This window comes from Phyllostomus hastatus, unplaced genomic scaffold, assembly GCF_019186645.2.
Source record: "Phyllostomus hastatus isolate PE091 unplaced genomic scaffold, TTU_PhHast_1.1 phas_contig_58, whole genome shotgun sequence".
NCBI lineage: Eukaryota > Metazoa > Chordata > Mammalia > Chiroptera > Phyllostomidae > Phyllostomus > Phyllostomus hastatus.
Genome location: NW_025333916.1, coordinates 18,718,687 through 18,745,752, shown reverse-complemented (window position 1 = coordinate 18,745,752; position 27,066 = coordinate 18,718,687). Strand labels below are relative to the sequence as shown.

At 32.9% G+C, this 27,066-nt stretch overlaps 1 protein-coding gene across 1 annotated transcript in view; it reads right to left on the bottom strand.

Annotated features, from left to right (window-relative positions):
• AP3B1 (adaptor related protein complex 3 subunit beta 1) overlaps window positions 1–27,066 on the bottom strand; it is a 242,378-nt gene that overhangs the window by 159,064 nt on the left and 56,248 nt on the right. Inside the window, exons 7-8 of the mRNA XM_045848192.1 lie at window positions 21,484–21,666; window positions 1,087–1,233 (exon numbers count right to left, since the gene is read on the bottom strand). Coding sequence (XP_045704148.1) covers window positions 1,087–1,233; window positions 21,484–21,666 — 330 coding nt within the window. The remainder of the gene's footprint in view (window positions 1–1,086; window positions 1,234–21,483; window positions 21,667–27,066) is intronic.

Here is a 27,066-nt window from a genome sequence, read left to right as displayed (position 1 = left end):
AGTATCAGAAAACAAAGTAATTCAAGTGAAATTCCTCATTTTCAAAGTTTTTGCTAATTGAAAATAATTCATTAGGAATATTTTTAATTAATAAAATGTTTAACTTGAACCCATCGAGCCTTTAGATATAACTTCCAGTTAACAGGGAATTCAAATTACACAAGAAAGAATTAAACCACACTCTATAAAGGAATCAACCAGATAAACACAGAAGAACATTCTGCAAGACTTAAGAGGTTTAACAGAGATAACAAGCAGATGAAATGCAGCAGACACTGGTTTAGATGAACCACTTATAAAGATAATTTAAGATAAATTAGTATTAGATGAAATCTTATTGAAATAGAAAAGTAGAAAGGACTGACTAGAAAATAAACAAGTTAAAAATACTACATACAGTATAATTTCTATCTTGGTTTAAAAAAACATGTATGTATAGACATACGCACATGGGAATATATGTACACTGATGCAGAAAAAAGATTTGGGAGAAAAATGTATTAAGATACTATAACAGTGATTTCTGAATTATAGGAATATGTTTCAATTTTTTTAGTTTGGCTAGTCTGTGTTTTCTAATATCCTATTATGCACATATAGTTTAAAAATAAAGGGTTGTTTGAAATAAAAAGGTTAAGACAAAACAAAACAAAAAAGTTAGGACCCAAATATAGATGGTTTTTAATAGTTATTGCTACCAGTTAAAATTCACTATGTATGAGGCATTATGATAGGTGCTTTTATCAGGTAAATAAAAATGTGACCTAATACCAGATTAAGTACCCACAACTACAAACTAACAACAGAGAAATGTACACAATCTTCCAATCAGCTCAGAAACATCTTGAGCTTATATCTTCCGAAAAACACAATTAACAAAACCACAAAAATGTAAATCCATCCAGTGGGCATACAACTACCAAACCAAACAATCTCACCAAAATCTGACTGTTATATAAAGAAATAAACAAATGATCCACTAGCACACCCAAATATAAAGACTTGTTTACTAAACTTACATACTTTTAACCATGGCTTTTTAAAACAAGTCTGTGAGAATTATTCCTCATAAGGAGTTGAACATACCGCTGCATTTCTGCTCTGCAGCAAAGGTTTTGTGTTCCGAATTAAAAGTCTGTGGTCTGGATCCATAGCATAAGTCCTCTTCTTTTTGTCAGTCTTTTCTTCATCAGACTCATAGAAATTCTTTTCGTGGTCCTCCAGACCATCATCCTACAGGAAACAGATGCAAGCCCGAGTTTAGTTCAGACCTTGAACAGCCCAAACACTACACAAAGAAAACTTCTGGAAACATCTACAATAATGATATTTTATCATACAATTGTTGAGGTGATTTCAAAATACTTGCTACTTACATGAAGTAAGGCCTTTTTTTCCTTATATTTTATAACACAGTAACTGTCCTTTAGTGCCATAGATAATACTTCTTTTATATTACACAGGAAAACTCTGAAAATATTAAATTCCCACTAGATTCTAACAAAGTCCATCATATAAGACTACCTAAAACCTGAAAACTGTTTGTTTAAATTACCAATCACTTTGTAATTGGATCAAAGGGTCAGAAGAAAAGAGGAGAATTTTTTGAACTGCAACACACATAAAGGAAGTCATAATAAAGCTTGACATGTTAAACACTAGTGATTAAATAGGTCCCTGCATCATCAAGAAAGACTCAGTTTGAGTTTCATGTATATCCTTAATAGCTGATTGTGTTTTTGCTGTTGTCCTTTTTTTTTAAAGATTTTATTTATTTATTTTTAGAGAGGGAAGGGAGGGAGATAGAGAGAGAGAGAGAGAGATCAATGTGCGGTTGCTGGAGGTTATGACCTGCAACCCAGGCATGTACCCTGGCTGAGAATCGAACCTGCGACACTTTGGTTCACAGCCCGCGCTCAATCCACTGAGCTACGCCAGCCAGGGTTGAAGGGACTTTAAGACTGGGTAACAGGTAGAGGCTGAAACAACTTTGATTTGCATGTTTAAAAAAAAACCTAAATTGCCTTGAAGAGACTGTCCATAGGAATATGGATGTGAAAGGTGGTTCTCGTGAGATCTCAAATGGAAATGAGGAAAATGTTACTGGAAACTGGAGTGAAGGCAATCCTTGTTATAAAGTGGCAAAGAGCTTGGCTGAATTATGTTCTAGTGTTTTATGAATTGGAAAAGTTAAAGTGATGAGCTTAAATACTTAGCTGAGAAGATGTCTAAGCAGTGTTGAAGGCTCAGTCTGCTTTCTCCTTATAAAATGAGGAGAGATAAATTGAAAAATTAAAAAGTAAATCAGAACTTGAAGAAACTTTTCAGCCTATCTATAGAGCAAAAATCAACAAAATGGCTTCAGAAAAGAATGCCAAGGGTATATATAGATAATCATTTGAATAAGAGATCACAGGTACAACTCATGGATTAAGAGATGGAATTTTACCAGCAGAGACACTGCCAATTGGATTAATGGGGAGAGACAGCACAAAACAAAGGAAGGCTGTCAGACCTCTGGGATGCTGTAGGACAGGACTATATGAGGACACAGAGAAAGGGCAAAAACATCTATAAGCCAAGAAGAGAGGCCTCATTCAGGAGAAATCGAACCTGCAAACATGTTGATCTTGGATGTCCAGTCTCTAAAATGGTAAGAAATAGATTTCTGTTGATTGAGCCACCTAGTCTGTGGTATTTTGTTACGACAGCTCTAGCAAACTAACACAGACATCAACAAAATATTCACCAAAGAGATATACAAATGGGAAAAAAACATGAAAAGATAATCAACTATGTTAGCTATCAGGGAAATGCAAATTAAAACAAGAGCAAGATATCACCACACACCTATTAGAATGGCTTTCATCTAAATTTTAAACGTAGTGGTAAGACCAAATGATGGTAAGGACACAGAGGAAACAGATCACTCATACACACGCCTGGTAGGAATGCAAAAGGTTATAGTCATTCTGGCAGGTTGGCCATTTCTTACAGAGCTAAACCTGTAATTACTATACAACCGGGTAATTGCGCTCTTGGGCATTTATCACTTGGAAATGGAAATTTATTCTCATACAAAAACCTGCACACAAAATATTCATAGCAGCTTTATTCTTATTAGCCAAAATGGAAACAACCCAGATGTCCTGCAATGGATGAATGATTAAACAATTGGTTAAACATCTATGCCATGGAGTACCACTCACAAATAAAAAGAAACAAACTACTGATATACACAACTCTAGAGATTAATCTCCAGAAAAGGATGCTGAAAGAAAAAAAATAATCCTAAAACATTACATACTATATGATTCCATTTATATAACATTCTTGAAACAACAAAATTATAGAGATGCAGAAATAATTAGTGGTTGCTAGGGATCAAGGACTGTGGAGTTAAGCACAGAGAAAAAAGGGGGTTTAGCTACAAAATGCCAACACAAGGAGTCCTTGTGATGGCAATGTTCTGAATCTTGACTGTATCAAGGTCAATATCCTGATCATAATACCTTACTATAGTTTTCCAAGAAGCTCCCATGGGGGGATGTGAGTAATGTTACACCAGATATCTCCGTATTATTTCTTATAACTGCATATAAATTTATAATTAACTTAAAAGCTTTAATAAATAAAACTAAGGGGGAAATCAGTAAATGTTGTAAAAGCTGTTTGTACATATTTATCCATTATTATAACAATAAAGAATTATCTAAAATGTTATACATTAGATTGCTTGGGGCATTTTTTGGTATTAAGTTACATGGGTTCTTTACATACTTTAGATAACCCTTTATCAGATGTATCATTTTTAAATATTTTCTATGTACTAGGTTGTCTTTGTTGATGGTTTCCTTTGCTATGTAAAAACTTTTTAGTTTGATGTAGTCCCACTGATTATTTTTCTTTTGTTTCCCTTACTTGAGCAGATATATCTAAAAGGATATTGCTAAGAGCAATGCCAAATAGATTATTGCCTATGTTTTCTTCTAAGAGTTTCATGGTTCAAGGTCTAACATTGAAGTCCTTAATCCATTTTGAGTTTATTTTTGTATATGGTGTAAGAAAGTGGTCCGATTTCATTCTTTTGCATGCACCTGTCCAGTTTTGCCAATACCACTTATTGAAGTGACTGTCTTTACCCCATTGCATATTCTTGCCTTCCTTGTCATAGATTAATTGATCACATAAGCAAAGATTTATTTCAGGGCTCTCTATTCTATCCCATTGACCTATATGTCTGTTTTTATGCCAGTACTATGCTGTTTTGATCATTGTAGCTTTGTAGTACAGTATGTTATCAGGGAGTATGAGACTTCCTACTTTGTTCTTTCTCAAGATTTCTTTGGCCAATGGTGTCTTTTGTGTGTGTGGTGTCATATAAATTTTAGGATTAGTGGATTCAATTCTAAAAGAATGCCACTGGTATTCTAATAGGGATTGTATTAAATCTGTATATTACTTTAAGTAGTATGGACATTTTTAACATTAATCTGTCTAATCCATGAGCAAGATATATCCTTTCTTTTATTTGTATCTTGTTCAATTTCTTTCATCAATGTTTTACAGAGTTTTCCAAAAAAGGTGTTTCACATCTTTGGTTAAATTCACTCCTAGGTATTTTATACTTTTTTTTAAATAATTTTATCCGTTTTGGGTTTTTTTTCCTTCAAAGATTTTATTTATTTTTAGAGTGGGAAGGGGGGTGAGAGGAAGAGAGAGAGTGAGAGAGTGAGAGAATGAGAGAGTGAGAGAGAGAGAGAGAGAGATCAATGTGCAGTTGCTGGGGGATTGTGGCCTGCAACCCAGGAATGTACCCTGGCTGGGAATCGAACCTGGGACACTTTAGTTCCCAGCCCGCGCTCAATCCACTGAGCTACGCCAGCCAGGCCTTGGTATTTTATACTTTTTGATGTAATTGAAAATGGGATTGTTTTTTAAAATCCTTCTTTAAAAAAAAAGATTTTATTTATTTTTAGAGAGGAGGAAGGGAGGGAGAAACAGAGGGAGAAAAACATTAATGTGTGGTTGCCTCTTATACGCCCCAAACTGGGGACTGGGCCTGCAACCCAGGCATGTGCCCTGACTGAGAAATGAAAGTTTACAGGCCGACACTCAATCCACTGAGCCACACCAGCCAGGGTTATTTCTTCTTTAGATCACCTATTATTGGTATATAGAAATGCAACTGATTTCTATATATTTATTCTGTCCTGCAACTTTACTGAAGTCATTTATTAGTTCTAACAGTTTTTAGTGGCACCTCTTAGGCATTCTATATATAGTATCATCTGCAAATGAGTTTTACTTCTTCCTTTCCAATTTGGATGCCTTTTATTTGTCTTGTCTTATTGCTGTGGCTGGGACTTCTAATACTAGGTTATTAGAAGTGCTGATAGTGGGCATCTTTGTCTTATTCCTGATTTTAGAAGAAATGCTTTCAGTTTTCACCACTGAGTATATTAACTGTAGGTTTGTCATAATATGGCCTTTATTATGTTGAGATATGTTCCTTCTATAACCATTTTATTGAAAATTTTTATTGTAAGTGGATTTTCACTTTTGTCAAATGCTTTTTCTGGATCTACTGCAATGATCATATAGTTTTTAACTTTTATTTAGTTTATTTGATGTGTTATATTAATTGATTTATGGATGTGAACCATCCCTGTACCCCTGGAATGATTCCCACTTTGTCATGGTGTATAATCCTTTTAATATATTCTTGAACCTGGTTTGCTAACATTTTGCTGAGAATTTTTGCATCCGTGTTCATGAAAAATATTGGCCTGTAATTTTTTTCCTTAATATCTTTATCTGGTTTTGATATCAGAGTGATACTGGCTTCAGAAAATGATTGTGAAAGCATTGCTTCCCCTTCAATTTTTTTGAAATACTTAAAGAAGAATAGGTTTTAATTCTTCTTTGAATATTTGATAGAATTTGCCTGTAAAGCCATTTTTCCCACGCAAGAGTCAAAGATCTTACAAAGCTATTAATAAAAAATTCTACAAATCAATATACCATGTGTTATATTAAAGATCTATAAATTAATACTTTCTTAACATTTAGTATTAATAAATTATAATTTCCTAAAATAAGATTATTGAAAATAGTATTAAGTTTTAACAACAGCATTATAGGATAACAAACATGAAAAATATGTTGCTTTAATACCTATAGTAGTTATTGATATCAATTATTCTTTAAAAGTATATTCCCCTCAAAGAAAATTTTCTCTTAAACTTTTTATGACCTTTTAATTTACTTCTGCATAAGAACACTGTGGCATAACTTTTTACAATATCTGGCTCTGCTAATTACTAACTGTTTGTATGCACCAACTGCATTATTCTCTAAGTTTGAACTAAAAGGAAAAATTAATAAACTAAGGGTTAATATTTGTAAGAGGTTAATGAAATGAACAAAATAAGGCTTCCACATAGGATGGGAACCAATCTCCAATAACCTGATATCTGAATCTCTATTATTGCTGGCTGTTTTCTCAGGTTTTCAACCCATCAGAAGATACATTAGCCCAAAAGGAATGAAAGTTATATATAACTAGAATGGGTAAACTAGGTCACACCAGTTCAATATCAGTGCTGTCCCAATAACCATGGCAAATTACTTGAACTCTCCCTGTCTTAATTTACTCATCTGTAAAAGGAAATAAAAGCAGTGTGTGTGTGTGTATGATAAAAGTGTTTATAAAGATTATTTCAGTGATGGTTATATCAGCATTCAGTGCCTGGTACATATTAAGCACTCAACAGTAGCTATTACTGCTTTTATTAAGAAACTTTCTTTCCAGATACCATGTAATAGAAACTATTACTTACCTCAAATCAAATATCTCTAGATGCAAAATATGAAGAAAAGTTTCCCCCTATAATTATCATTCAGAAAAGAAACTGCCTCGCATTTGACAATTTACAACTATATCATGAGGTTCTTATACAATTGCTTCATTTTGAAACATAATGTACTGTTTGGGAAACTCCTTACATTGAAACAATTTTAATCAATGTTAGTTATAGATGCTTAAAGTAAGTCACAAACCCCGGTGACAAAATGTCATTATAAATAAGCCTTTAAAGATCACTTTTAAAAACAGGTAATACAGGATTATAGAGTTTGCTTCCAGTAATGGCTAAATAGGCAATTTGGAACAATGTTTCCAGTAAGAACTAGAAGAACTAGGGGGAAAAACATAAAACACACCTGTTTGGAGGCTCCAAAGAGCTAAAAGAACAGTGATGAATTGTGTAGGCACGACCCAGAAGTAGTAAACCTAGAAATCAGACTGACATTTGTAATTACCATCCCCCAAAGAGCATGTGCTACTACCTAACAGGAAGCTGAAGGGCCTAAAACCTGAGTAGGCTTTCAGATTAACGAAAATACAGAAAGAGAAACTAAAGGTCAGGATCCACCAAAAAGCAACAACTCACCTAGTCTTTGGTTTAAAAGCTAAGAGTCTATAACCCAGGAAGTAAATATGATAAAATTAAAGCTCCACTTTTAATCATATCAATCTGTAATTGCAGTGATTAAATGAACTCACTGTTGATACCCTTACCTAGCAATATTCCACAAGCAAACCAAATTCCATCATACAAAGCTTCAAACTACTTCCACAATTTATCATAAAGGAAGGAAAGAAGGAAGGAAGGGAGGGAGGGAAGAAAAAGTAGTGTCATTATATTAAATGGAACGTGTAAAGAAGGAGGCTACTGAATAGTATTTACAGTTTCTGTTTCTTAACCTGTGTACTCATTACATAGGTGTCTTCAGTTTGTGAAAATTCATGAAGTCATTTGCTTCTGACACAAGTACATGCATCATGTACTTCTACTTGAAAAATATTTAAATACACATATGAAAAAAGACAATGACATGACTATAAACCAAGAAAAACAATAAAAACAAACAGAATGCTAAGAAATGAGCAAAACAGACAAGAATTTAAAATGGACTGTAAAATACCTTCAAGAGATTAAGTGATAAGATTGAGATTCTGGCAGGAAATTCAACATGGTATTATTTTTATAAAAAGTCAGATTCACTTTTTAGTATCATTTTGATATAAAGTACTATAATTTCAGGATCCATTGGTAGAATTAATGTGGCAATCTTTTAAAATTTGACTGATTTTACAAGTATAATATTTGGGTAGATCAGATTGAGGAGAATTTGTGCTCTCTTAGAGATAATAGCCCAGATAATTAAGTGAGAATTCGATATTTTAGATAGCTTTGAACAGTTTAAAATAATCAACATTAACATTTTAATGTGTAATTAAATAAATTTTCTTTTCACCATGTCTAGAAACACAAAAGTTAGTTAAACAAGTAAGGTGAACAAGATTTACTGAGAAAGATGATTAGTCTGCTTAAGAGTAAATAAATCAAATGTGTTTTAAAGATGTTGAAATCCATCTAGAGAAAGTTCTCATTTGTTTGACTTAGTATATATACTAACTGTATAACATCCCATATAAAAGAAGATAAACCAATTTTAATGAATGGCCATGTGTATTTGAAAGCAGTATTTTAGAAATATTTTCAGTGGAACTGGCTAATTTTTTTAAAACTTATTCTGTGAATTTTAATATATTTCATATCCAGAAATTGATATTATACAGTCTCAATTTATGTAATACACCTGTGAGTTTGGAACTGAGTACAGAAGACTCTCATACATAGCTGGCATAGCTGTTGTGAAGCCTTTAGATTGTATTCTACAATAATTAAAATTAAGTCCTTATTTAGAGTGTATTATGCATATAATTCAAACCATCTTAATAATCTGTTTTCCTGATATACAGATTAATAAAAAGTAAAACTTTAAAAAGAATATATTAAGAAATATCTTGCATTCTCTATCAAGGGACAGAAAAACAGAAGTTTGCTTTCAAAGTGTTTGAGTCAAAATGGCAAAAATAATCAATTATCATGTGTTGTTTCTATTAAGTCTGGAGAAATAAGGCATTATCATACACAGGGTTTTTAATGGATATTAATTACAACATTTTATATTGTGGTTTATGTTGGCATTTTTTTTTAAACCACACTGTCAATATGGCTATTACAAAAAGATGGAACCACTTGACAGAAATCAGACTGATGTAAAAAAACATTAATGAACCCATAAAACCTACTTTTTTGCACCTTGAGAAATAGCTGGTCCTAAAGCTAGAGCAGTAAAAATAAATTTAGATCATCAGTATTTAAACAAACAAATTCCCTAAGGCAGAAGCTGCAACTTTTGAGCAAAAAAATAAATTAATAATAATAATAATAATTTATAACCCAAAGAATAAACAAATATCTGAGTCCATACTCATAAATAAATCAGAGAGAAGCCAAGTCTTCCTTACAAAAGAATTTCAAATAACTATGCTAATATCATCTAAATGTGAACTGGAAGATTAAAATGTATTTCTATGACAGCATTAAAGCTATACTCCAAGTTGATGTATATCTCAAACAACAGAAGATTCTTCCTGATAGAAAACTATTAATTGACTCAAAAAGGAACCCTAATTTATTGAGAACACAAACACATAAAATGTTTGTAATAAAACTTATAAAATGAGTATAAAAAGTTAATTTATAAATATTTTATTTTTCTGTGATTTAAGTATCAGTGTGTGTATAAAATGAAATTATACATAAGAAGAGACTACTTTATACATGTTTCTAAAAAAAGTATACATTCAAGCTGAACCTAAAAAAAGGTTTAAGCCTCTCATTTGGAAAATAGGGACCAACTTATATGTGAGAAAGCTTTGTAGTTTTTTTAAAGTGAAGACAGTGTTTTGGAAATACATTTTGAATAGATACACATGAAATTATGTAACAGCTAGCATTTTACATAAAATCTGAGAATAGAAGTGGGAAGGGGATAGAGTTAAAGTTGTAGCTAGGTGATGTGCATATCAGTTCATTAAACTGTTAGGACTACTTTAGTGTATACTTAAATTTTCCCATAATTAAAAATTTAAACAGTGAGTGTGACTTCAATATCTACTATAAAGCTATAGTAATCAAGAACGTTATGTCAGTGAAAGAACAGACATTAATGGAACAGAGAGCCACAAAGTAGACTCATATATTTAACTATATTATATAGTCAACACACTATAGACAAGGGAGCAAATGCAATACAATGGCAAAAAGATAGTCTTTTTAACAAATGGTACTGGAACAACTACGCATCTACAAGCAAAAAAATTAATCTAGACATATTCCTTAGACCCATCACAAAAATTCACTCAAAAAGGCCCTGGCTAATGTGACTCAGTTGGTTGGGCACACGCCTAGGTTATGGGTTCAGTCCCTGGTCAGGGCACATAGGAGAAGCAACCAATCAATGTTTCTCCCTCACACTGATGTGTCTCTCTTTCACTGATGTTTCCCTTCCTCTTTCTTCCTCATTTCCCCTCTAATAAATTAAGTAATTAAAAATCCACTCAAAAGGTTCATAAACAAATACATTTTTAAATTATTATTTTCTATAAGATAACCTATGTGGAAATCTAAATCACCTTGGCTATAATGATGACTTCTAGTTACAACACCACAGACATGACTCATGAAAGAAACAACTGATAAGTTCAACTTCATTAAAATAAAAAATGCTCTGCAAAAGACAATAAATGTCAAGACAAAGCAAAGCCATGCCACAGACTTGGAGAAATATTCAGAAAAGACACATCTGATAAAGAGCAGTTATCCAAAATACACAAAGAACTCTTAAAACTCAGTAAGAAAGTAAGTAACTCAATTAAAAGGGGGCAAAAGACCTGAACAGACAACTCACCAAAGAGTTATAGATGGAAAATAATCCTATGAAAAGATGCAACTTCAACTGAAGTAACCTCTAATACTAGTACAGTCTTAACAAATACCTTACTGAATCCTTAAACCAACCCCATGAAGTAAAGCAAAGCAGTATTCACTATCTTTTTCACAGATGAAAGAGATGAAGAGCACACATTAATATGAATTGTCAATAATCTCAGAGATTAAAAGTGGTGGGGCCAGGATTTTACCTCAGGAACATTCTTCATTCTGTTATCTCCCCCTTTGGCATTTGTAGTAGTTAAGAAGAAGACACTGATATACCCACCTCCCTTCAAAATTCCTCCATAGCCTAGCATTATCTTAAGATTTGTACCAGGACAAAATCTCCATAGTCTGCTATGGACCCAGACTATTATACAATGCCTAAAGCTATACAGAGGAATATATTAAACATTCTCTTACTGCTTGAGTCAGCTTCCGCAGCTAAACAAAACACCACCGACTGGGTAGCTTGAACAACAGACATTTATTTCTAACAGTTTTGGAGGCTGGGAAGTCCAAGATCAAGATGCCTGCAGATTCAGTTCCTGATGAGAACCCACTTCCTCGGGACTGCAGATGGCTGCCTTGTCAGTATGTCCTCACATGGCAGAGAAAAAGAGGAGAAGCAAGCTCCCCAGTGTCTCCTCTTTCAAGGGCACTATTCCCATGATGAGGACCCTACCTTTATGACTTCATTTAAACCTAATCACCTCCCCAAGTCCCCATCTCCAAATCCCATCGCACTGGGGGTTAAGGCTTCTATGTATGGGTTTCAGGAAACACAAACATTCAATTCACAGATACCATAGCAGTATATTGGTGGTACATGTGACACTGGGGTAGATGAAACTGACAAGACCAAAGTAGGTAGAAGATTAGCATTATCATAACCACTTAGTTAAAACAGCTATTCAATATGTATGGCATACCTTATCAGAGAAAAAGATCTCATGTGTAATAAAACATTAAATTTAGTATTTTTCTCAAAGAAAAAAAAAAAGAAGTCTCCTTCCCCCCAAATCAGGTCTATATAAAACAACCCAAGGATACGAATACTGGATTGAGACTTTCTTTCCTCTTGTGAGGTAACTGCTTTGTTCATTTTACATGTTTTATACCACAGCCCAGTGATCATTATACCACACAGGTGGAAGTGTGGGTTTGAGGACCACTGAACACCGAATCTCCCCCAATACATCACAATTACAGAAACACATGTGCCCAGTAACTTTGTGTTGAGCCACTATGAAAATTCAGTGTTCACTGCCCACAACACTTCTTTTCAATTCTTATGACTATGTTCAGCTCCATGATATAAGAAACAAGTTTTCTGAATGCAGGAGTTTCCAATCTTACATTACTGAGAAATCTGCAGAATCTGTTGGGGAAGCTGTAACCCCCATGGCTAAGGCTGACTAGAGACCTTGGGACCATAAGCCACTAAGGAGACAAAGCTTATCTTCCTGGCAGGGGTGCAGCCTCTGCCCCCTTCTACTTCACCCTGCTTGGCCCCCGGGGCAGATGACTGGTTAGCCAATGACGGGTCCCAAACTTTTATTGCCCTTTAGCTAACTGACCCTGACTCACAATAGCCCTCATAGTTCTTTGAATATTACCTATTGTTTGATCCTTACTGCCTGACAATGATTGATTAGCTTTACCTGTATTCCTGTGGGAACTGAACCCATTAAAAGCCCACTGAGGACCAGGTTCCTGGTCCTCCTCCTTTGAGAGATTGGACACCTTTTCTCCCCAAGCAAATCATATCTTGGTAAATTTATTCTCATCCCTGGCAGAGGGAGGGTGGGGCTCTGTAGGCAGAACCGCCCCCCCTCCCCCAATCTACATAAGGCATTTTTCCAAACTTCTCTGAAGAAAAATATACTCATTACCCATGTTGAACTTAGGCCTAAAGGTTCCAAGACAACCCCCCCCCAAAAAAAGGGTCCCAATTATTTGAAAACTAGCTAATCTCAATCTAATGATGGAAAATAAATAATTGCTTTTGTTAAGCAGAATGTATTTTGGAATAGATCTCATTCAATCATAAATTATGCAATATGATTAAGACCAATCTAAGAAGAACTAATTATAATTCCCTATGTATTCATTTCTTCCTTGCCTTTGCCCCGGAAATAAAAAGAATATATAAGAGAAGGTAAATCACTATTGAATTGAAATTGGTAAATATAATTGTCCTTTTACACATTTTTAAAAAGGTTACAAGGTTACAGCAGAGGTTTTGAAATACTTGTGGATATTTGTGGAGGGAAGAAATCAGTAAAGTATTTGTTTTTCATTTTTTAAATCTTATGAGAACTTTAATATCTGTAATAAAGCAAGGGTAGGAAACTAAGGGTCCAAGAAACACCAATTTAAAAACTTTTAAGGCAAAAAAAAAATAAAAAGTAAAGCAAAAAACCTACAGAGGAAGAAAGGAAGGAGATATTCCATTGTTTTCTTGACTCCACTGATTCTGATCAGCAGTTAGTTAGTCATATCACTGTTCTGTGTATGATGCACTATTTACCTCTGTCTACTTTTAGGTTGTCTTTTTCTTTTTTCATTTTAGAAGTCTAACTGTGATATGCATAGTACAACAACTAGAACAGGAACAGAACTACAGAAATGAAGATCACATTGAGGGTTATCAGTTGGGAGGGGGAGGGGGACTAGAGGAAAAAGTACAGGGAATAAGAAGTATAAATGGTACATACAAAATATACAAGGGAAGTTAAGAATAGTAGAGGAAATGGAGAAGCCAAAGAACTACATGTATGACCCATGGACATGAACTAAGGGGAAGGTATGCTGGTGGGAGGGGGGAGGGGAATAAAGGGGAGGAAAAAATGGGACAACTGTAATAACATAATCAATTAAATATACTTAAAAAAAGAAAATTCCAGAAAAAATCTCCAAGTGTTCTAAATAAAGACTTCAATCTCTGCTGAGACTGAATTTACTATCCCACAAATTAATCCTTTCCCCAAATGTCCTAAGGCTACTGAAACAAAAAGAATAAGGCATAAAATATCCACATCACAAATTGAAACTGAGAGAAAGAAACAAACTGTCTTTAGGTGTGGTGGGGTGGAATTAAGAAGCTACACTATGTTAGAACAAATAAAATGTTTGTATCAGAGCATCCCAAGTATTTGCAATATGAAAAGGGCATAATAATGATGCAACATATTCATAGCACAAGAGGGAAAAAAGACAGGCAAAAAAAAAATCATTCTGGAAAAAAATCCCCTATATATCAAAAGTAAATTTTCCAAGAACTAAGAACATAAAGACAAAAAAACATAAATTCAGAGATGAGATGACAAAAATATAGACTGAGATAAAACTATAAACTAAAGGAAACATATAAGACTGAAACTGAACAAATAAAGACCAAAGCACTATCATTATCAAACTAAGTAAAAATTAGATCACTTAAAATCAAATTACTGACAAAGACTTGAGTTAATACAAATCCAAATAGAAATGCAAATATTAGAGCAATTTTTAAAAAAGATAACAGAGTAGATAAAGATGATAAAGTAGAATACTAGTATTCCTGGAGCATCAAAGAAAAAGAAAAATTTTAATTCCCTGGAAGAAAGTGAACGTGCAGAATGTATAGAATGACCCATACTGAAACGCAACCTCACTAATTTTCAAAGATTAAAAAATAAAAAAAAGGCCCTGGCTGGTGTGGCTCAGTGAGTCTGAGCACTGGCTCGCAAACCGAAGGGTTGCCAGTTCCATCCCTGGCCAGGGCATATGCCTGGGTGGTGGAAGGGGTCCCGAGTTGGGGGGGGGGGGGGAGTGGTGCAAGAGGCACCTGATCAATGTTTCTCTCTTCCCCCTCCCTTCCCTCTCTTTAAAAAATCATCTCTCTAACCCACATATCCTTAATAAGATAATGGAAGATGTACTCTATCAAAACCAGAAAGACCAGAAAAGATGACCCTATATAAAGGAATCTCTAAAATACAGGGAATTTAACATGAAAGAGAGAGGAAATTATTAAGTTCCAGAAATATAGCTGTGTAGCAAGCAACCAGGTTAGAACAAGAGAATATAGCCTCCAAGAGTATGTTTCCTAGAAGAATATGAAGCTGTTGGAATACTTCATGTATTTAACAACTATACTAGTTAGGACTATATTCAGGTATATACCAAGTAAGGTAGCTCTGTAAGAAAAAGATTTTTTCATTTTCAGTTCCATCCATTTCCAGAGTATGGCTTTCTCCTCATGCTTGCAAATATTGGCTGCTGCACCTCTAATCACATATACATTCCAGGAAGGAATAATGAGAAAAGACAAAGTAATGTATGTGAAGTAAGTCTGTCATAAAACCATTGTTTCCCAGAATCCCAAATGATATTTCTACAAATATCTCAATTTCCACAATTGGGTAATTTAGCCATTTCTGACTCCAAGGGAGTGTGAGGAAGTTGGAAAGTTGATTATTTTTAAATGGATATATCACTACCCTAAACAAAATGGATTCTGCTATTTTAAAAGCTGGGGGAAGTAAAGAATTGATATCAGGTAGGCAATTAGAAGTATCTCAATAAGTTTATCTAAAATAATATTTAAAGAATTTAGTATCGCAGCAGAGAATTTGTAATGCTTTGCAATAGTGACATGATAAATAAACTGAACAAATTAAAAGTGACACAATTTTTTATTCTAGGAAGAAGCAGAAGTTCCACAGGGAAAAAGATAAAAATGTTATTGTACAGCATATGTAATATTTATAAAGTAATAATTAAATAAATAATACACGATGGTTGAAAATTGTCATATGATTATATGGCAAGAAGGAACAGGGAAAGTAGAATCATGAGGTAATATGTTACAAGAACACTAAATTCCCAATTTCCATAACAGGAAGTCAAAATATAATGTCTAAAACTGATAAATGAAGAAACAGCAATACTATATGTATCACTTAGAAATGGAAAAAGTTAAGTACACAGATACACACAAAAGCCATGAAGAACTTGAAGTAGCTAATTCACATATGGGGAAGTGTGGGACAAAAAAATGTTTCTCACAAGCCTTGCAGTATTATTTAACTTTTTAAAAACCATTTACATGTTACTTGGATAAAATGTAAAATCTTTTTTTAAAGGAACTTCATGAGTTAAAAAAATTCCAACCAAAAATAAATTATAAAGAACAAAAGAATAAGGAATCTTTAAGATGAATGCTTCATAACTTATGAATGGAAGGGAGACTTCATTTCAGTATCAGCACATGGTCCACAGTTTCCAATTAAACTGCATATTGAACCCTTCACCAATAGTTGTCTGAAAAAGCACACAAAAGCTTTTTTATTCACATTGTAAAGCATGGATTCTACAACTACTCACTATTTTGTTTTTCCAAAGTTCCACAGAATAGTAAGATTAACAAACAGTCCAGTAGTAAGAAACAATACAAAATTTATAAAGAAAATTAACCTGTAAGAAAATTAAAATTCAATAAAAAAATAATCTCTAACACTTAGGCCTTCTAAGATAAGACCTAACTGTGAAGTCTTGAACCCTTTCCCAAAGTACCATTGCTTTTCCAAAAATTGCTAATCAAGAACTATGTACAGTGTATGAATTTTGTGTTCTGGTAAGTTTGTATTTTATAGCTATCCCTAAAAAGCTTAAGAAATGAATCTGAAATGTTCTTTTTAAAAAATTCTAAACTTGGAACTTTTTACCTATATAGGGTTTTATAATTAAATACTGATATATGGAAAGAAATAAAAGTAGATTAATTACTCCATTTCAAAAGGTATACATACTGCTATCAAAATTATACTACCTGGATTCATATGCAAAAAGAACTGTAAATATAGAGAGTTTTAAGTTCCAAATTACTAAAATAAAATATTTTGCTATCTCTTGCAAAACTGTTACTTCCTTGAAAAAGTTTAACTTTAAAAAGCTGTATTAATAAAATCAGAAACATTCCTGTCAGTCCCCAGTGCCAGTTTTATTTCCGTTAATAATTAATGACACTACAGGTTTTTTTTCAATCACTCTTAAAATTTACTTGGTGTTTTATAACACTTTTTAAAGTCCATTACTTCCCATAAAAGCAACTTTAGTCCTAGAGATTTATATTTATGCTTCAAGTATTCTACCCTAATAGGTCTGAATAACACAAAGAAAATATTTAAGTAATTTTATCTCCTTGAAAATTATACAAACTTGACCTAGAATGAAAAAACAATCCACATGGACTGCAAAGAGTAAGGTAAGTTTAAGAAAATAAAAATGCAAAAATGCATTTTAGCAATCTCTCGAATTTATTAACCTAAAAGGTTTAATTTCCATTTTCCTGCATCAGCTTTATTTATAAAATGTCGTGCCCTATAAATACGCTGTTATTTTCTATAGTCAAGCACCCTCTTAACAAATCTTCTCATTAATATGTAAATTTAAAGTCAATCGGTCTTCTCCCTGACAGTCCCATGAATTCCTAGTGCACTGTATAATCGGCTTTGACTTTGCATCCACTATTTATCATCAAAGATGTCAGTTAGAAAAATTATAGAAAATGAACTGCAATTGATATGACTGCAATCTACTTTGTCAAAACTTAATTGTTCCTCAAATCATACATTTACATATAAACAGCCTAAATACTGATCTATAATGATGCAAATAAGCTAAATTAAAAATCTCTTCTGCCTCTGAAGAAACCTGGCGGTATATGATGTATTCATTTAAGAACTTATTGACAAATGCATGTACATCAGCTCATCTTAAAAGTATTTCCACTAACTTTTACTTCCTCAAAAAAAACAATTTTGCTTCCTTTCAAGCATATAAACATAAACAAATGTTTTAGACAATTCAATGAGAAACACCTTTGTGAAAAGTAAATTTAATTATGGTTGTTAGCTAATGGCAATGTCTGAATACTATGGATTAGGGAGCTTCAAAATTAGCTTTGACTGGAACAGAATAAGCAAACTCATAGAACTTATTAAAGTAGCAAAAAGATACATTAATTTAAAAGTTATGGAGTTATAGAATATAAAGAAAAGAATGTTGATATAAACATCAGATTATTTATTCTGTTTAATTTTCTGGTTCCACCTTTTAAAAGCAACATTACCTTAGGTGGGTCATTTATAAAATGGATTTAATAATTTCCACTGCCCTATCTCAAAATATTACATAAGAAAGTACAGCAAATTATTAAATTGCTAAATACAAAGTATTAACAGTATTATTTTTCACATTTTCTCTTAGTGTTGAGAAGAAAACCTCTTAATTTCAATGAATTTTGTATTTTAGGCAGTTTTTATTTTATATAACAATTTTCTCACATGCAAATTCCTTCACTTTCAGATAAATGGCCCATTATATATCATAAAGTGATGTTCGAATAGCATTTTATGCAAATGATTTGTCTGTTAGGTAAAATGGGATGGGGGTACTAGAATTAACACCTATTTAATCTGCTAATTTCATTTAAAAAAATAAAATAGTATTCAAGGATCACCGTGACCGCTATGGCTCAGTTGGTTGGGCATTGTCCCACAAAGTGAAAGTTCACGAGCTCGACCCCCAGTCAGAGCACATGCCTGGGTTGTAGGTTTGGTCCCAAGTCAGGGCAATGTTTCTCTCCCTATCTCCCACCTTTTTCCTATCTCTAAAACTAAATAAATAAAATCTTTTTTTTAAAGTATTCAAGTATTGATGATAAAATGATAAAAAGAATGGTAATGTCCTGGCTGGGTGGCTCAACTGGTTGGAGCATCATCCTGTCCCTTACATCAAAAGGTGACAGGTTCAATTCCCAGTCAGGGCACATACCTAAGTTGTGGGTTAGCTCTCCAGTTGGGGCACAGATAGGAGGCAACTGACTGATGTTTCTCTCTCACGTGGATGTTTCTCTTTTTGTCTCTCTCTCTCCATTCCTCACTCTTCTAAAATCAATGAACATACCCTTGAGTGAGGATTTAAAAAAATATTTTTTAAAAAAAGGATGGTAACAACTCAGCACTTACTCTGCTGGAGTACTTGTTCCATTTTACCTTTCTATTCTATAATACTCTTGAACAATACTTTACTTCATGGTATGCTTTTTACAACATAAAAAGCGAAAAATGAAAACAGGTATAAATGCCAAATTCTTCTCAGTTTCTTCCAGGTATGGTCAAATTTTGCTTTATAATTCAGTTTGCCAACTTTCAAAGTTAAATTACCACATGTAGTCCTAAAAAGTTGGATGCAACTTAAAGTTTAAGCCAAAAAGTCTTCAAGACTAAAAGTGACGTGGCTGCTCACCCAAAAGTTTCTCTGTAAAGCAGAACCATAACCAGCCACAGAGAAATCTGAGATGGGGTGAATGAAAGAGTGACCATGGCACGATCTGAATGATAATAATCCATCGGAACCTTATTCTTGTAAACTGTATTTGTACTAAAAGTCTAACATCTTTGACAATCTCTTACTTTTAATACCACTGTAAAGGATGACCTTCCAAATCATGTCCACTGGTAATAAACAGAACATATATGTATCCAATGAGATGCAAGCCTGTTATCTTGATTATTTTGGTGTCAACTGATATTATTTTAAATTGTGTGTTATCCAAAATAAAATTTAAGCCCCCTAGAACAACTGAAATTAAGTGGTTGCCAGTAAATGCATCTAAAGGGTCTACCAAGAAATTATGAAAAGAAAGACATTTATTTCACCATGTGCTTGAATTGCTTCTATAATGTTTTAGGAATACATATATAATTACCCTGGCTGGTGTGGCTCAGAGGATTGGGTGCCAGCCTCAGAACAGAAAGGTCACCAGTTCAATTCCCACTCAGCGTACATGCCTGGTTTGCAGGCCAGGGCCCCAGTTGGGGGTGTGTGAAAGGCAACCAAAAGATGTATCTCTGGCACATTGCTGTTTCTCCCCCTCTCTTTCTCCCTCCCTTCCCCTCTAAAAATAAATAAATAAAAATCTTTTTTAAAAAGATTTTACAAAAGAGAATACATATAATTATACTCAGTTAAACCTTTATGAATCTTCTATTTTAGTGAGATTTTTCCTTTTCTTTTAGTCAAGGAACCTTTCTCAAAGGAAATCATATGCAAAGCTTCACACAAGAGGCAAGCAAAGTTGAAGACTACTCTGGAACAGAAGCAAGGGCCTTGCAAGCTACACAGTCTAGAGCCCCACCCTTTGGTTGTGCCAGGGCAGTACTGCAGCATCCTGAGGGCAGAGGTGCACACTTGAAAACTGGTAAATCAGTCTATAAACCATGTAATTTAAAATAAAGCCTAGGTCAGATTGCAAATAAGCGGCAAAGATAAGAAATTTAGCACAATTCCAGTGTACCAGGACAATGACCAGAGTTCATTCTAGGTTTGTGATAATTAAGTTCATAGAGTTAACATGTAAAAATAAAGTATGCATATAGTCCCACGTTTTCAAATTGTCTATTCAAAGTATAAATAAATATGGAAGTGTAGAACTTAATTTCTCTGTTTTGCAAATAGCTTTAAACATGAATTTTTATCCAAAATGAGCCTAAAATTCAAGGAACAGAAACACAAAAGGACAAACTACAAAGACAGTTTTGAAATTCATTACATATTTTTAGAATATATAGTAAATAAGTATATATTTTAACTCCAATTTCTACATAATGACAAAGCAAAGGATCATTTGCACACAGCTACTAAAATAATTTGATGGTGACAGGAGAGTACAAGAAAAAAATTCATTAAAGCCCTAGCCAGGTGGCTCAATTGGTTGGAGCATCTTCCCATACACCAAAAAGTTTTGAGTACGATTCCCACTCAAGGCAAATACCTAGACTGCAGTTCAATCTCCTCAGTCGGGATATACACAGGAAGCAACCAATCGATATTTTTTTCTTACATGGATACCTCCCTCTGTCTCCCCTACCCAGCTCACTCACTCACACTCTCTCTCTCTTTCCCTCTCTCTCCACCCTCACCCTTCCTCTTTCTCTAAAATCAAAATATATTCTCAGGCAAGGACTTTAAAAAATTAGAAAAATAAAAAATAAAAATGTTTTATTAAATAATGACAAGGGCTAGGTAAGACAAAATTATCTATAACGTACACAACTGAAAAAAAAATCTGAATAGCATTCTGGAAAGGAACTAAAATCAAACAACTAGCTATCAGCAACAAAAATATCTTGTCAAAGTTACCATTTACATGAAAAGGCCAAGATTTCTGAAGCATAGACATATTGTTTAAACCAGCATGTCATCAAAAGTTTACTTTGCTCAATGATAAAGTTAACTTTATAAAACAAAAGCCCAGATGATCACTAAAACTGAATCAATTTAAGAGCCCATGTGACATATGACTTTTAATGTGTGAATAATTAAAATATACTTTGATTTTTAAGTAGAATAACCTGAAATTTTATACACCATGACATTGTAGGTATCAACCAGTGCCAAAATAATTACCAATTATCCTTGCATTTTTATCATTTCCTGCTTTCCAAAAGAACATGAGAAAAATGAGATCTCCTTAAAGACAGTTTCTATGTTTTAGTACTCTTACTTTTGTTGTACACATTTTTAAAATTCATCCATTTCCTTAGTATATTTTATAAGTGGAAGATTATTCCACACTTACCTCTTTCCAAGGACTGACGAACTGTGTACGAGCATATCGAGTTAACATGTGGATTATAACAACCTGTCCCCATTCTTCAACATCAACTAGTAAATTACAGAGCTTGCGGTAATTCTTGTGAATGAGATCTATTCTATCCGGGCAGACTTCCTCAAAAGCCATCACAACACTGCCAGCTACCAGCTAGAAAGGAAAGAAATGGGAACATTACAAAAAAGTTTTCCTGCCACCAAAGATTCGATTCTTGCATTACAGAGGTACAATAAGTGTTATGATCATCAATATTTAAAATATTTAGTCATTTAATTAATAAATGATAACACATACTTAAATAACAAGTTTTCCAGTGTCACTCCCTCAAAGAATAATTTTAAAAGTTGTAACGTGTCTACAAAGCTAATATTTTTCTGAAGTATTACAAGTAGAAATTCTGGTAATTTTTTATTTCACCAGGTTAAATTGTTCTTATGTGGATTAAACATATTCATTATGGGTTTTTCATATTTAAAGGTAACCTAAATTCTAAAGATTCATTATTCAGTACATGACAATATTCAGAAACAGAATCAAGACGACAACAAGGATGACATCACGTCCATTTACAATGAGAATGACAATAATTTCACAATAAATTTATCTTAAAATGTGTGTGGAGAATTCACAAATGATTTTCAAACAAAAACACTTTCATATCTTACACATTTTAATCCATCTGTTTTTACCAATATTATTTATTTACAAAGAAAACACAGGCTAAATATTTAGTACATTTTACCATTTTTGTAACGATGTGTGTAAGTTCAACTAATGTATTACCAACAAAAGGCAGCTTTCTCTAAGACCAATTAATGAACCACCTATGCTGTTTCTGGAATTGTCACGCTTTTGCAAAGTGGCAAAAACAAGATGTCTTTAGTATAAAGATACAAACTAAGCAAAATAAATAATATACAAATATTTCTATATATGTACCACTGATATGTGTGCACTTAGCCAACAATATAAAATGCTTTTGAAAAAATAAATTAATATCATATTCTTTCTGAACACCAGGGATCTTCATTTTAGCATCTAAAATTTCCCCAATGACTTAAAATAAGCAATTAAATAGAAGTATAACTTACTGAAATGGTACTTTTTGAAAAATATTAGATACAATGATATTCATATTTTTAATGTTTGTCCCTTTACTTGGCTGACATTTAGTTTATTAATATGCAACCAACAATACAATTGAAAGAAAACAGCTCAGAATATAGACTTGCTATTATGCTAAACAAGTTTCTAGTCCTGCGGGGATTTTATGAATTACCAATCAGTATAAACGTGAAGCTGCATTTATTGACTCCAGCCCTGCCCATGTACTGGTGCCTGCTGGTCTCAGCATGTATGCACCTCAATTGAAAAAGCAAAGGACTGATTACTTGTGCGAACTAAATAAAAATGTATTATACATATAATTTTCTATTTGTTATTGATACAGAAAGTTAAGTTTGTGTTTTTAACTTGACACTTTGAGGTCTTCTGCATAAATCACTCCTTAAAAATTATATTCTGAGATAACTATACTCCAAAAGGATAGAATTAGTATCATTTAAAAATCTCTTAAAACAACTAAATTTATGGCATCAAACTATATAGTAATGTAGCAATTTTTAAATATATATATCTATCTTACATGCTTTATGTCAATATTGTTAATATAAAATATATGTATCAGTTGGTAAAAGGTATTCAAGCACAAAAATAATACCACTTAGAATAAAATAATCCATGGGAGTGAAATAGTAATTTAACAAAGTTTAAATCCAAGAATTATTATGTAATATCAAGTCATTTTGCTTATGCCTAGAGATTCTTATTTTCAAATTGTTTAGTAGTTACCAGACAATTAAAAATCAGCTACCACATGGTATTAAATTTATTTAACCAAGAGCTATGGATACAAAATAATTCTTAAGTACTAACAAAGTACATAAAAAAGAAAGGAAAGAATTAAGTACAAATAAAGTTTAAGGAAACAGATAATTAGTAAGGATGTAAAAAAAAAAAGTGCCTCCACAAAATAAAACTGGCTGTTTTCGGTCTTTTGTTGTATTGTTTCAAGAAACTCACCCTAGGCTAAAACACTACAAGAAGAATTGATAATTCTAGTCTGTTAAATGTTCAATATTCTATAAAACTCCCAGAATTAAAATAAAACGATCTACTGAGATTTTAAAACCAAAAATATTAGTTTCCCTAAAAAAGACAGTTAATTTCCATCTTACTGTGTCAACAGTAGCTTTTTATATAAGGAGAAAAATAAATCACTCCAACAAAACTAGCAATGAGCTCATCAAATTCAAATGCAGTTTTCCATTTATGTATTTTTTATATTAAAGCAATAAACATGGTTCATTTATCTTCCCCTGGTTGCAACGTTTTTCTGTGCTGTTGCTATGAACTTCAGCCATTAGCTGTGCTCCAAGGTAAACTACATGAACCATCAACAAAAGTGACACCCCATCTATGGAGTTCATATTTTCTCCAGATTATCTATGCTAGTTGACAAGCTGGTAATGAAAAAAATCACACTAAGCAAATGGTTCCACTAATAACAATAAATTTTCTATAAAATTATGAAGGGTACAAAACGTTTCCTTGCATCTATTTTGTCATGAATTCTAATTAACGTTGCAAAAACCTGAGAGTGCTGGGTCATCACAAGAAGTGCATCAGGTTTGATTGATAATACAGTATAAGTTGGCCAATGCTGCCAAGATTTTCTTCTCTTAAATTAATGGCCATCCAACCTGCCCTAATCATACAGCTCAAATGATATTCCCCTTCTTATTTCAATTTTCTTGAGGCATGGAAAATGGGAAAGATCAGTCATTTATCTTCTAATAGCTGGATAATAGATCTATCACAACAAAACATCTGCACAAACTCAGAGGTGTGGGTTTTTTTGCCCACAACAGTGAGGCTTTTACTGACATTGAATCAATAACTTGTAAAATGGTGTCTTATCCCCACAGCTTAGTTATGAACTACCAATATATTCATTAAACATCAGTTTGTAACCATATTACGGAGAGGAAACTTCACATAAAAAAATATATGCAACTCAGTTTTTCAGTAGCCACAGACCAAATTTGTCTTCCTGGACTCAGTTTTCTATCAGAAAGTTAAATGCCATCAAAAGAATTTCTTTAAAATTAACCTAAATGGGAAAATAAATAAATCCCAGCCTGCTTTTGAGGTGTTCTAAATCAGTGACACTGTCCACTGCTATGTTTAAAATGCCCAACAAACATAGATATTTTATATTAAAAAAACCCAAAAAGGTACAACAAATTTTAAAATAAATGTATAACTGAACAGTAGGAAAGGTTTGTAGTAAAAAATATGCGTTATATGTTAAATGGAGAAATTAAGATGAAAATGGTAAATCTAGGAACATAAAATGATAAAATTATATAAAGAAAACTTGTAAGTATTGATTGGGGATGGTAGAATATAGATAAAATATTACCTTTTAATTTCACTGACTATTGTTATAAGGTTATTGCTTATTGTTATAAGCAACAAGAGATAGTATATATCAAAATCAACAGAAGTTAAATTTCAAAAACATTTTAAATAAATGAACACTTTTCAAATGCATATTTATCAGCAGCCACAGAAAATGTCATCATGATAATTGTCCCAAGAAGCGCCTGCTGATGACAACAACATTTCTTTGGAAAATGTGAAAGTAAATAAGACCAGGTTCACTTAATTAGGGAGTTTTTAAACAAAAATAATTTGGAATTCTTATTGATTTTAAATGTCAATGCTGACATTATTAATTTGGGGGAAAGAAGAAATATAGCTGTCTTTCTTCAATAAAGTATTATATTCAGCAAGCAAAACTAATAATAAAGACCCATAAATATTTATATAGATGTCAAAATATTTTTAATCTTTCTATAATAGATTATAACTATACTAAGGAAAAATATCAGAAAACATTCTCAAAACAACTCTAATTTAAATACTACTTGTACCTGAGTAGATAAATCTGAATGTTCCAACTCCAACCCAGAAAAACTAAAAATGTAAACCTATGTCCTATACATAACTAAAACAAAGAGACTCGCCAAACTTCAAATTACATGCATGGAGAAAAGTCAGTCCTCAATGCCAGAGAGTTATTTTTCATGCTTTTTATCACGAAACTTCACAGAAACCTATGACAGTCTGATAAATCTGCCAAGAAGAAAGCAGCCCAGAATTGGTGGTGGGCACAAGAGGGAACTAAAATCAACAGCAGAAAAAGAAAGAGAATTTTAAGTGTAAAAATACTGCAAAAGATTACTGTAGATGACAGCAAATTACTAAGAAGGGAATTCACTGGGGGAAGGGGTATGGATATCAATGAGGCTATCTTGGAAAGGGAAAGTTTCAGCAGAAAATGGTTTAAAAAGAGGTTAAGGAAGAGAAGAACCTTAGAAAACGTAAGGTGACAGAAAAAAGAGGAAAAATTTAGGATCCTACAAGTAAAAAAATAATAATAATCAAAATAAGCTTATGACATGCATCCCTTTTTTATATGGATGCCCTCCCAGCAAAAACAAAACAAAAACACACACACACATTTGCTACTCTGACATAGAGGGCGCTCTTGTACTAAGAATCTTGCAAAGTACCTCAAACTCAAACCACCAACCCTACAAGAAAAAAAAAAAAAAGATTCAATATATAAAAACTGAAAACAGGAAATAGAAATCAAAACAATTCAACTTATGAAAATTACCCACAAAATAATTGATGAGGAAGCAAAAGAAAATAGTAAACACAGCACTCCGAAATGAATTAAGCACCCTCAAAGAAGCATTTGGAGATTGGAAAAATAAGCTTGAATCAGAAATTTGAAAATAGAGAACAGAAATGAACAAAAGAGATCAGGTAGAAATAAAGCAGGAGTTGACTGAAACCAGGAAGAAACAGAAAAAAGCAGACATGATGATTAAATTGCAAGGTGCTCTGGTAAATATAGTTGAATGAAAATTTAATAATGGACATTTAAAGTAAAGAAGAAAAAGAACCAAGACAAATGGCAATAAGGTAAAGAAAGAAATAAAATGGTTAAGAGAGACAGTGATTGAAATACAAAACAGGCAAAAAGGATCCAACTTACATAAAATGAAAAAAAAAGTAATAAAAAGTAACAACTGAACAGAATATTTAAAATTATACAATATCCCACCACTTTTCCCCAATACTATAAATCCTGAATCCACATTTTGAAAGGCTCACTGGATACCAGGAAAAATTTGACCCACTTCAAGTAATCCCAAGACACCATGTAAAACTATTATATTTCAAAGAAAACAGAAAATCCTCAGGATCAGCATGTTCCTTAATGCAGACATATTACAGGCATTTTCCTTAGACTGAAATAAGGCAAGGATGCCCACCTTCTCCACTACTATTAAACACTGATTGTACTAAAGGTATATGCCAACATAATTAGACAAAAAAAATAGTCATAGGAATTACAAAAGAGAAAGTACAACAACTTCTATTTGCAGATTATATGATTAATTTTCTAGAATA